The sequence below is a fragment of the Cebus imitator genome, unplaced genomic scaffold (genome assembly GCF_001604975.1).
Source record: "Cebus imitator isolate Cc_AM_T3 unplaced genomic scaffold, Cebus_imitator-1.0 Scaffold181, whole genome shotgun sequence".
In the NCBI taxonomy this organism is placed as follows: Eukaryota; Metazoa; Chordata; class Mammalia; order Primates; family Cebidae; genus Cebus; species Cebus imitator.
Genome location: NW_016107496.1, coordinates 3,037,457 through 3,049,965, shown reverse-complemented (window position 1 = coordinate 3,049,965; position 12,509 = coordinate 3,037,457). Strand labels below are relative to the sequence as shown.

Below are 12,509 nucleotides of genomic sequence, written 5' to 3'. Positions count from 1 at the left end.
TGCACTCCAGCCTGGGCAACAAGGGCGAAACGCTGTCACAAAAAAAAAAAAAAAAAAAAAAATGAATCCTGTTTTTTGGGGTTTTTTTTACTTCTACAGATACTTGGGAGAACCTAGCTTCTCTGTCTTTCTATGATTCTATTCTGACTTTTCTAGATGGTATAGAAATTGTATTACTGTGTTACATCAGCCTTTGCCTTTCCAATCCCATCTTACCCAGGATGTGCTAGGTGTGGGCCGGCCCCCACCCAACCCTGACAAGTGACCATGGATCCTGGAGCTGGGTCAGAGTCATCTCTGACTGTCAATGAGCAGGTATCTTCTGGGGTGGAAAAGTGGGGGGTAAGGGTGATGGAGCGAGGGGTGTGGGCAAAGGAGGAAGACTCCACAGGGCCCCTCATTATCTGTTTCTTACCAGAGTTCACGGCCACTTCACCTCTCCAGGGGTACTTGCCACTTAGGATTTCTCAGGGCTTGAGTTTGGGGAGTTAAGCTGTGACTTTGAGATGTGAAATCAAAATGTACATCACATGCTTAAGTTTACATGGGGAAAGTTTTGGCATCAGGTAATTTACTCTTTAGTTTTTCGTCTTGCTTACACACATTTTCTTTTTTGTTTTTTGCAAATGACTGTGTCATTTTTTTAAAAGGAGAAAAAAAGGCCTGGCATGGTGGCTCATGCCTATAATCCCAGCACTTTGGGAGGCCAAGGTGGTGGGTCACCTGAGGTCAGGAGTTCAAGACCAGCCGGGGCAACATGGTGAAACCCCATCTCTACTAAAAACACAAAAAGCCAGGGGTGGTGGTGGGCACCTGTAATCCCAGCTACTTAGGAGGCTGAGGCAGGAGAGTCACTTGAACCCAGGAGGTGCAGGTTACAGTGAGCTGAGATCGTTCCACTGCACTCCAGCCTGGGTGACAGAGCAAGACTCTGTCTCCAAAAATAAAAAAGAATGAACTTCTCTGAAATTGGAGTGAAGTCCCTCATAGGGAAGCTGGAGGCAGCACAAGAGCTGCTTTTGGGATGTATTCACTCATCTCATATTCTCCTGATGGGTCACATTGTCAGTTTTTCCAGCCCAGTTTGGCTGGATCCACTTTCAGGCTTAAAGAGCGTGTTGTGAGAGTGATTTCAGGCACAGGCCAGTTGCAGAGAGGCCTGACACAAAGCTGTTTAATTCACAGACTTTGTCTCTGATTCTTGAATGGCCCAGTTGGCAGGGCTACTGTGCTGCTGCTGAAGAGCCAGTGTGGGGCGTCTGGGCATGGGAGGGAGACCGAGTGTTCTGAGGAGGCTCAAGGTCCGCCTGCATTGCTCATGCATGGAGATTGCCCTTGAGGTCTGAGCATGCCCACAGCAGGTGGCAGGACAGGAGCCACAGGCCCACAGGATAAAAAGCTGCAGTCCAGGAGCGGCGCCAGGCAGAGAAGGACAGCCTGCCTCTTACGGATTCTTGACCTTTGTTTCAGGAATTTAGCTTGCAGGGAAATTGAGCCTTTACTCCAGAGTTCTGGAAATAAAGGAATCATGGGCCATAAAAGTTACTCAGCATTGGGCCGGGCACGGTGGCTCAAGCCTGTAATCCCAGCACTTTGGGAGGCCGAGGTGGGTGGATCACGAGGTCAAGAGATCGAGACCATCCTGGTCAACATGGTAAAACCCTATCTCTACTAAAAATACAAAAAATTAGCTGGGCATGGTGGTGCGTGCCTGTAATCCCAGCTACTCAGGAGGCTGAGGCAGGAGAATTGCCTGAACCCAGGAGGCGGAGGTTGCAGTGAGCTGAGATCGTGCCATTGCACTCCAGCCTGGGTAACAAGAGTGAAACTCCGTCTCAAAAAAAAAAAAATTAAAAAAAAAAGTTACTCAGCATTGTAAAGCATTCATGTTCCATCCCTTTATCTTTGAGGAACTTTCAGATAGTTTCAAGGGAAGTGAAGAGGGATTTGCTTCCTGGCCCATCTTAAGCTGTGGGTACCATGTTAGGAGCCCTCAGAGCCACGTGCCAATATCCTAGCTGCCAAGAGGACATCCTTCCAAGTTGTAGGATAAGCCATCCACCACTCCCTGCACTGAGTCCAAGAGATGGAACAAAGAGAAATTAGCTCCCAAATGGTCTGGCTCTGGGGGACATTTTCTAGCTTGTGTCAGGCCCTTCTCCCTGTCACCAGGGCCTGCTTTCCTCCAGCAGCTCCTTCCCTAGAATCAGGGAGCTGCAGCCTGCTCCAGGCTCTGGAATTCTCACAGAGCACACAGCCCTCTGGACAGAAGGTCTACATCCCGAAGTCCCCCCACCTTTCCCCCAGCCATACCCAGAGCTTTGGATCCTGTGGCTCTACCAGCCCATCCCCCAGCAGTGTCTCCATCCTCTGCTTGCAGGTCATCGTGATGTCAGGTCATGAGACCATCCGAGTGCTGGAAGTCGGAGTGGATGCCCAGCTCCCTGCTGAGGAAGAGAGCAAAGTTCTGGAGGGCGTGGCTGCCGAGGGCTCCCAGAGTGGAGACCCTGCTGAAGCCAGTCAAGCTGCTGGTGAAGCTGGGCCAGACAACCTGGGCTCCTCTGCAGAGGCAACTGGTACGAGGCCATCGCCCCCACCTGGTACTGCTCCACCTGAGTCCTGAGTCCCGTGGTCCCTGGGGCCCAGGTGGTTTTAGGGTCTTGTCTGCCTGCCCACAGGACAGCCTCTGGCCACAGCCTGTGCCTCTGGTCAGCTGTCAGGGCTCCTCTACACTCTTTGTTTCTGGAGCTTTAGATCTAGTTTGAGTCACTTCCTGGCCTAAACTGGCATGGATCAGGGTGAGGTGGGAGGAGACTGGCAGCACTCAGCGCAGGGGATTGAATCAACCTCAGGGGGTCCTAGATCTAAACCACATTCTCAGGCCCAGAGAGGACTGGACCTTCAGCATCCTGCCAGCCTTTCCAACTCAGTCTTTTTTGTAGCAGAGCTGGGAAGTCCCAGGAGCTGAGGAGGATGGGAGGGCATCTTACCTGCCTCAGATTAAATACAGATTAGGTAGGATCTTGTAGAACCCCATCGATTTATAGGTGATATCCCTCTCCAAAGATGACCTTAAGGCGTGAGGGTGATTCTCTTGCAGTATTGCAGTGGAACAGCCTGGGCTGTTGAAGAGGCTGAGCTATGGGGGATCAGGCACTGCTCCCTGGCCTTGGGGCACCCTCTCATCAGTCTTCCTTATAACACTTGCAGAGTAGTCATCTCCTTTTGCAGGAAGCCTTGGGCCTTCTTTTTTAGTTTCCCCAGAACACCCCAATTCATTTCCCCTTGACTTCTGCTGTACATTCCCCCTCCCGTTGACTGGAGATCTGGACTGGTGGGGGTGGGTCAAGAAGAAAAGGCAAGAAGAAAGCAAATGAGAATGTGCAAACTTCAGAGAGCAACAGCTCCTTAACAAGAAAACCGCATGAGCACACATTACTTGCTCTACCTTCACATCGGTATGTGAATTCCTTGGAACCCTAGTAACCTTAGTCATTTTCTTTTCTTTTTGGATAAAGGAATGACAAGAGACACGACCATTTTTCCCTAGCCTGGAAATGCTCTGCTTCCATGTTGAGGCCAGGATGGGTCATCACCTGTTCCCAAGGGGCAGTGCCCTGGAGAACAGGCAGGGAAGACAAGCACCCTGCGTTTGCCAGTCCTTCCATTCAGCATAGTCACTGTGGAGTGGAACCCCTTTTCAGAAAACAGGGGAGGTTTCTCAAGTGTATTCACTGTGCCCTCACTTCCCTTTCACCCACTTATCCATCTTCATAGCTCATTTTCTCTGGTGCCTTAATTCTGCTCCTTATCCAAATCCGCTCTCCGAAATGGACCCTAATTCAATGATTTTCATGAGTGTTTGTGTAGTGTGCGTCTTCTTCCAGGGGTTTGTGTGTCTAAGCCTTTCACAAAAGGCTCCTCCTCTATAAAGGAATTTTAGTCATCATCAAGAAGCTAAGGGAGGTATTTTGATGGCACCACCTAAGCTGCCAGCTTAGAGTGATGGAAACTTTCTAGGTGTGCAGTGTTAAGAAGGGTTTCCCGCCAGGTGCAATGGCTCACGCCTGTAATCCCAGCACTTTGGGAGGCCAAGGCAGGTGGATCATGAGGTCAGGAGTTTGAGACCAGCCTGGCCAACATAGTGAAACCCCGTCTCAACTAAAAATACAAAAATTAGCCGGGTGTGGTGGCACCCATCTGTAGTCACACCTACTTGGGAGGCTGAGGCGGGAGAGTGGCTTGAACCTGGGAGGTGGAGGTTGCAGTGAGCCTAGACCACACCATTGCTCTCCAGCCTGGGTGACAGAGCAAACTCCATCTCAAAAATAAATAAATAAAATAAAAAATAAAAACAAAACTAAGTAACAGGAAACTTTTTCAGGATGAAAACAGAATCTATTGGTTTGTGTCACTCACTCTAAATTACAATCCAGTCTTTGTCACACATACAAATTTTTATTGGTGTGGCCACTAAAGGTAGACTAAATAGTATGACACCACCACATAATTTCATGTATGTGTGTCTTTTATTGACATAGAGTCACACACCTGCTTCTGGTTTTGGCCTTTGTCAAATTGTCTGGGTTTTCATTTTCATAAACAGTGCTACTTTGAATGTTTTTGTATTGGTCCTTTAAAAAATTTTAGGCCGGGTGCGGTGGCTCAAGCCTGTAATCCCAGCACTTTGGGAGGCCGAGGCGGGTGGATCACGAGGTCAAGAGATCGAGACCATCCTGGTCAACATGGTGAAACCCCGTCTCTACTAGCCCGTCTCTACTAAAACTACAAAAAATTAGCTGGGCATGGTGGCACGTGCCTGTAATCCCAGCTACTCAGGAGGCTGAGGCAGGAGAATTGCCTGAACCCAGGAGGCGGAGGTTGCGGTGAGCCGAGATCGCGCCATTGCACTCCAGCCTGGGTAACAAGAGTGAAACTCCGTCTCAAAAAAAAAAAAAAATTTTGTGTGTGATATAGTCTACTAAAATTTCCTTTGAGGCTAGGCACAGTGGCTCACACCTGTAATCCCAGCACTTTGGGAGGCCTAGACAGGCAGATCTCCTGAGGTCAGGAGTTTGAAACCAGCCTGGCCAACATGGTAAAACCCCATCTCTGCTAAAAGTATACAAATTAGCCCGGCGTGGTGGTGCACTCCTGTAGTCCCAGCTGCTCTGGAGGCTGAAGCAGGAGAATCACTTTAACCCGGCAGGAGGCAGAGGTTGCAGTGAGCTGAGATTGCACCATTGCACTACAGCCTGGGCAACAGAGCAAGATTCCATCTCAAAAAATAATAAAAATAAAATAAATAAAATTCCCTTTGAAGGGAAATTAATTATTAACATAGGAGGAAATCATTTCATGGAAAAATAAAAAATCTTGCTATCAATGAGAAGAAAAGTAATTGACTTTAAAGTGTGACATTCCTGTTAAGCCAGGAAATAAATAAGTGGTGATAAAACCTATATTGGTGGGTGGGCATGGTGGCTCATGCCTATAGTCCCAGCACTTCGGGAAGCTGAGGCAGGCAGACTGCTTGAGCTCAAGAGTTCCAGACCAGCCTGGGGAACATGGCAAAACCCCCTCTCTACAAAAAAATAAAAAATTAGCCAGGAGTGGTGGCACATGCCTATAGTTACAGCTACTCGGGAGGCTGAGGTGGGAGGATCACTTGAGCCTGGGAAGCTGAGATCGCATCACTGCACTCCAGCCTGGATGACAGAGTGAGACCCTGTCTCAAAAAAACAAAACCAAACAAAACTATTGAGTGGTGCTGTGGAGAAGCAGGTACATTGGTGATGGTTCTGTGAGTTCATTTAGTCTTTCCGTACAGTCTAGCAGGAAGCAGTAGAAGCCCTAATGTATGTAAAACCTTGGACTCTGTGGTCCTGCTAAATATGCCCTAATAAAACAAATATTTTGCTTCTTTACAGGGTAATCTTTCATCATTTATGTTTGTCACTTTCCCATTTTCTCACTTACTTGCTTGTGTTTTCTTGCATTTTGTCCAACAAAATGTTTTAAAAATTTTTCATATGTTCAGGCTCTCTGTGTTTGCTGATTTTTTTCTGTTTTATTTTTTTAATTCATTTTTATTTTTTTCGTAGAGATAGCATCTTGTTTTGTTGCTCAGGCTGGTCTGGCAACTCCTCAGCTGCCCAAAGTGCTGGGATTACAGGCATGAGCTACTGCACCCAGCCTGATTTTTTTTTTTCAGTAGCCAGAAATGTATCTTCCCCCCCACAGAGGAGATAAACTTGTTATTTTGTTTTCTTTTACTATTTTATAAGGCCTTTGTTGGTGTATGCTTGTCTCTTTAATTCCTTAAACTACCTGGGTTTTATTGTTATATGCTGTGAACAGTATAGTCCTGCGTTAGGTTGACACCTTCCCAAATTAAAACATGGGCCAGGACTGCAGGGTTGGACAGACCCTTGCAGTTATGTGCTTTAGTGGTTCCCACTCTTGGCCATATCGCAGGGGAAGCTTTAAAGGGAAAAAGAGAGGCGAGCTAACTAGCCTCCACTCCTGGACATTCTGATTCAGTAGGCCCAGATTAAAGCCTAGAAATATATGCCCAGCAGTATTAAGAAGCCACTAATCTGGCCAGGCATGGTGGCTCATGCCTGTAAACCCAGCACTTTGGGAGGCTGGGGCGGGGAGATCACTTAAGGTCAGGAGTTTGAGACTAGCCTGGCCAACACGGTGAAACCTCGTCTCTACTAAAAATACAAGAAAAAAATTAGCCGGTCATGGTGGTATGCACCTGTAATCTCAACTACTTGGGAGGCTGAAGCGGGAGAATCCCTTGATCCCTGGAGGCGGAGTTTGCAGTGAGCCGAGATCGCGCCATTGCACTCCAGCCTGGGTAATAAGAGAGAAACTCTGTCTCAAAAAAAAAAATTTTTTTTAAAAGAAGCCAGTATCTGGTCCAATATCCATCACTCAACTCCTAGGATCCTTTTAACTCACCGTATATTAAATAATAACCCTTCTCCTTGTTGTGTGGCTGTGAAGAAGTTTCCTGGTGGGGTACCCCAGTACCTGCATAGGCCAAGGTACCAAGAACAGGCAAAACGCGGCAGATCACAGGAAGTTCCTTTAGAAGCTCATCGAAGCTGCTCACTTGACTTTAGATCTCGGAATAGCAGAGAAAAGCTGGCTGTCCTGGAGAGCCCCTGTGATCTTGTAGTGCAGCACAGACCTGTCCAATTTTCAGGGACTGTTGCTTGCAGGACTTTGCCCGTCAGGGACTCCTGCCCCTTCCCCAAGCCAGCAGCTGCATCAAAAAGTAGCCTGGAGTTGAGGCAAACAGTGATTCAGTAGCTGGATGAACCAAAGATAGCTGCTCCCATCAATTCTAGCTCCAGCCCTCCCTGACGTGTGTGTGCTTCAGGCCCCTCTGTAGACAATGTGACAGTTCTTACAGGGCCAGGAAATGAGGGCTAACACTCACCCACATATCTCCTTCAGCTAGATGTGGGAAGGGGTGGTTAACCTTCCAGAGCTGGCACAGGGCTCCCCAGCCTCCTAGCCTCACTACTGTAGCATTCAGAAAGCTGTCTCATGGGCCAGGGAAGGCCAACGATCGATCTGGGTCTCTGTAGCAATGCAGCATGGGACTGAGGGTCACTGCTTCAGGCTGCAGATGGGATGTCATGTACTGCTGCGGTGACCCTTCCACTCATGTCAGGTTCAATCTTTGTCCTTCTTTCTCTCAATGCCTTGTGAAGTGAAGTCACCCCCGGGGATCCCTCCGAGCCCTGCCCCTGCCATTGCCACCTTCAGCCAAGCCCCAAGCCAGCCTCAGGCATCGCAGACCCTGACACCACTGGCTGTACAAGCTGCCCCCCAGGTAAGGGCTGCCCCTGGGAGCTGGACAGAGGGTCGAGGGCAGGAGTGGGGCATGGGACAGCCAGCATGGGGAAGCCATGGGATCTGGGAACTTCACTGGGCAGGATGGGGAAGGGGCTGTGGCTTGAGGGAGGGACTCTCCTACTAGGCACCTCCAGCCTCACCCCTGCCTAGATCAGGCCCATTTGGAAAAGGGGATCTGCATTTGCAGGATCATCTCCTTGGGTCCAGCCAGGATTGTAGAAATAACATTAACTCTTTCATGCAGCCAGAGTTTTTGTTTATTGAATGACTGAATGAATACCCTTGCTGGCCCTCCAGTGGGTGCCTGGAAAGAGTTAATGGATTGTTCAGAGTCCTCATTTAGAGCCAGGGAGTGGCCCCAGCACCGTGAGAGGCTGCCTTCAGGATCTTGAAGGCAGGCAGCATTCTCTGTGCCTTTCCCTACATGCCCTGACTCCAAGGCATCCAGCCAAGGGCATGGTGCATCAGAAACTTCTTGGAGGCCTCTGTGGGCCCTTGACCACTTGGTTCCATCAGCCTCTGCTCCCTGGCCTGTCAGCAAGGGCCCGAGGAAGGCCTGGCAGGCAGCAGACTCTGGTGTGGGAGACATGTGCCCCCTTCCCTTCCTATGAGCAGGGCTGCCTTGCCCTGGATTTGGGCGACTTCTCTGGAGGCAGGACAGTCGGTCCAGGCACCCCCTCAAACATTTGGGCCTCCAGCTAGGGTTTGGCTCTTCCCCATCCTCATGTGGCCTTTGCCCCATTGCCCTCAGAATGCTTTGTTTGTGCTCAGCTGGGTCTCAGAGACCCAGTGTTTGCGCTGTCAATGTTGATTTTTTATTTTTTCTTTTCTTTTTGAAATCTTGTTTGCTTTTGCAGGTCTTGACTCAGGAAAACTTAGCCACAGTTCTGACAGGAGTTATGGTTCCAGCAGGGGCAGTTACTCAACCTCTTCTTATCCCCATCAGTATTGCAGGTCAAGTGGCTGGTCAGCAGGGGCTGGCCGTGTGGACAATTCCTGCAGCAACCGTGGCTGCCCTCCCAGGACTGACCGCTGCTTCTCCTACGGGGGGAATTTTCAAGCCACCTTTAGCCGGTCTCCAAGGTAACGGCAACTCTTCCCAGGACTGCACCAGGCCCCCCACCACCCTGCACCCCTGCACGTGAGCTTGCCATGTTGGACTCAGAACCCACGGCCCACCCGGGGCAACCGCCCTGGAGTCCGGATCCGGTGTCTTGGGCACCTGGCCGCAGAGCTGCTGCACCACCTCGGGACTGTAGGCTGTGACACCACGCTGGCCCTGCAGGCCTGTTTTACTTCAGCCAGCTGTCTGAGACTGCCCCTCTTCCCCTGCGCCAGAACTCACCCCATGACCAGCCTCCTGGGAAGAAATGCGAGAAGAGTCAACGTCTGGTTCTTGAACCTACACATCTCCTGGCCCCAGGGAGGGGGGATGAGAGATGCTGGCACGCGCCAGCCCTTCAAGGATCAAGGGAATCATGGCTGCCTGCCCCACTGTGCCCACTGCCCCTACCCCCTCTCCTTCTTGTGCCAGATCCCTTGGGATTGGAGCCGCTGTGGGCAGTGGCTAGGTGTTTGAGCACCTCTGTCTCTGCCTTGCTCCATAGCAGCTGCTGTGCTGAACACCGCTCTTCCGGCACCCGTACAAGCTGCCCCGCCAGTACAGGCCTCCTCGACGGCCCAACCCCGGCCACCAGCCCAGCCCCAGACGCTGTTCCAGACCCAGCCGCTGCTGCAGACCACACCTGCCATCCTCCCACAGCCCACTGCTGCCACCGCTGCTGCCCCTACCCCCAAGCCAGTGGACACCCCCCCACAGATCACCGTCCAGCCTGCAGGCTTCGCATTTAGCCCAGGAATCGTAAGCTGCTGCCCTCACCCAGGGCTGACCAGGGATGGACGGACTCATGGGCCAAGGGTGGAACTGACCCTTCCCACAGTGAAGGACGAGCCCCCCCCGAAAACAGCCCTTTTCCAACACATCAGCAGAGATGGGCTCCCTCTGAGGCCTTCTCACAGCTACCAGCCCGTCCATCCCAGATAAAAGCAGACAACCTCTGCCAAGAGGGCTGGGCACATTCTTCAGAACCTCAACCACTGGACCAGTCTTGGAGGGTGGGATGACGTCTGGGGATTGAAAACTTGTGGGCTGTCACTAAAGTGCAGCCAGAGCTTACAGCTCTATGCCGGTGTCTGTCCAGTATGGCTCCTGGCCTGGCAGTGGGAGCTGTTAGATGTGACTAGGATCACATCAGCCTCTCCAGTGTGGCCCTTCTACCCTCCCAGGCCTGGCCTGAGAGATTAACCAGAGTTATTTTTCCATGACTGCGGCCCCGCCCTTCCCTGCTGACCCCGGCAGCCCCTAGCCCTGGAAACCATCCAGCCGGTAGACATGAGCCTGAAGCGCACATTCACATTCACCTACCCCAGTGCCCTCTTCCCTCTGCCCAGGGCTCTTCTCACCCCTTGGCTTCTGAGCAAGGCTCTTCCTCCACCCACAGATCAGTGCTGCTTCCCTCGGGGGACAGACCCAGATCCTGGGCTCCCTCACTACAGCTCCGGTCATTACCAGCGCCATTCCCAGCATGCCAGGGATCAGCAGTCAGATCCTCACCAATGCTCAGGGACAGGCAAGTGGCCAAAGACAGGGCTGGAGGGTGGGGACTGTGGAGAGGCTGGCCAGGGGAAGGCAGCCAGGATGTGGGCTGTGGGTTATAGAAACTTGAACAGACGTCAAGCTGTTGTTCTTGTCTCCGGTGTGGCGGCTTTCTGCCAGTGCTAAAGCCGGGCAGCGGTGTAGCCACCTCCCTGTCCTGGAGGTGCTCACTTTAGGTGGGGGTTTTCATTTTTGGAGCACCCATCTTGTGGTCAGGCTTTGTGCTAGGTGCTTTCTCATACATCATCTCACTTTATTTGGAGTACAAATCTATTAGATGCAGATTATTTTTTTTTTAGACAGAGTCTCACTCTGTTTTGTAGAGAGCTCTGTTGCCCAGGTAGGAGTGCAGTGGCGCGATCTCAGCTCACTGCAACCTCCACCTCCTGGGTTCAAGCAGTTCCCTGCCTCAGCTTCCCTAGTAGCCACCACCAGGCCTGGCTAATTTTTGTGTTTTTAGTAGAGACAGGGTTTCATCATCTTGGCCAGGTTGGTCTTGAACCCCTGACCTCGTGATCCACCTGTCTCAGCCTCCCAAAGTGCTGGGATTACAGGCATGAGCCCCCTCACCTGGCTAGATGGAGATTTTTATTCTCATCTTACAGGACAAAAGGCTGAGGTCAGAGCAATTAAGCCACACAGCTAAAATGTGGCAGAACAAGGCAGGTCTCTCTGAATCCATATCCAGACATATTCCTGCTCCACCATAGCTCTGAGGCTGGAATAAAGGAAGTAGCCTCCAGAGTGTGAATCCTGCATTTTACTAATGCAGAAACAGGCCAGAGTGGGTTGAGTGATTTGTCTATTAGTCTCTTTCCCTGGTGGTGTGGGGATTTGGGTTTGGGGTGGAGCTGGACACTATCCTCACTCCTGGGGTCCCTGCCTTATTTCCTCCCAGGTTATTGGAACCCTTCCATGGGTAGTGAACTCAGCTAGTGTGGCGGCTCCAGCACCAGCCCAAAGCCTCCAGGTCCAAGCCGTGACCCCCCAACTGTTGTTGAACGCCCAGGGCCAGGTGATTGCAACCCTGGCCAGCAGCCCCCTGCCTCCACCTGTGGCTGTCCGGAAGCCAAGCACACCTGAGTCCCCTGCTAAGAGTGAGGTACAAGGGCTGGGGGTGGGGTGGGAGGTGGGGCAGGCTCTGCTATTTGGCACGGCTGTGTCCCTCCAGACTGCCAGGCAGGACAGTGTCTTCTGAAACTCCTAGGAGAGCCAGGTACCTCCTAAAGTCAGGGAGGTCCCAGAGTAGAAAGCCCACCTGCGTCCACACAGGTTCTTCCCAGGGAAACAGCACCACGAGACCCCCTACTCACACACAATCAACATGTGTGTATGTGCCCTCAGAGGCCAGTGCTGTTCTAAGAAGGTCAGGGAGGTAGGTGATGGTCAAAGTAGACTGGACCAGGATCAGCTTTAGGGTGAACAACCTTCCGAAAAGCCCTGGGAAGTCAGTTTTGTACCCCCTCCTCTACCCCTCCATCCCTCCACCCCTCCACTTGGCACTGTGGCTTTGATTTACTCGTTGCTCATTCTAGGAGTATTTTTTGAGTGCCTACTTTTTCCCAAGGGCTGAAAACACAAAGATGAATAAGATGCCCTCCTAGCCTTAGGTAGCTTGACATTAGAGACAGTTACAAGTCAGTGGGAAAAACTCACAGGGACACACAAATAAGGTGGTTTGGGGCCCCAGAGAAAAGAGCTCTCTACAAACTTGGGAGTTAGCAACGCTTCATAGATAAGGGACGTTGGACCATCATAAAGAGATGAAGCCAGGCGTGGTGGTGCTCACCTGTATAGTCCCAGCCACTCAGGAGGCTGAGACGGAGGATCACTTGAGGCAAAGAGTTCAAGGCTGCCGTGTACGATGATCATGGCTGTGAACAGCCACTGCACTCCAACCTGGACAACACAGCAAGACCCCATCTCTTTTTTTTTTTTAATTTATTTTATTGCATTTTAGGTTTTGGGGTACATATGG

General features: G+C 51.1%; 1 protein-coding gene across 1 annotated transcript in view; it reads left to right on the top strand.

Annotated features, from left to right (window-relative positions):
* POU6F1 (POU class 6 homeobox 1) overlaps positions 1-12,509 on the top strand; it is a 33,742-nt gene that overhangs the window by 11,875 nt on the left and 9,358 nt on the right. The window contains exons 2-8 of the mRNA XM_037744661.1: positions 221-315; positions 2,381-2,576; positions 7,731-7,852; positions 8,733-8,958; positions 9,483-9,736; positions 10,377-10,505; positions 11,430-11,648. Coding sequence (XP_037600589.1) covers positions 268-315; positions 2,381-2,576; positions 7,731-7,852; positions 8,733-8,958; positions 9,483-9,736; positions 10,377-10,505; positions 11,430-11,648 — 1,194 coding nt within the window. The 5' untranslated portion in view covers positions 221-267. The remainder of the gene's footprint in view (positions 1-220; positions 316-2,380; positions 2,577-7,730; positions 7,853-8,732; positions 8,959-9,482; positions 9,737-10,376; positions 10,506-11,429; positions 11,649-12,509) is intronic.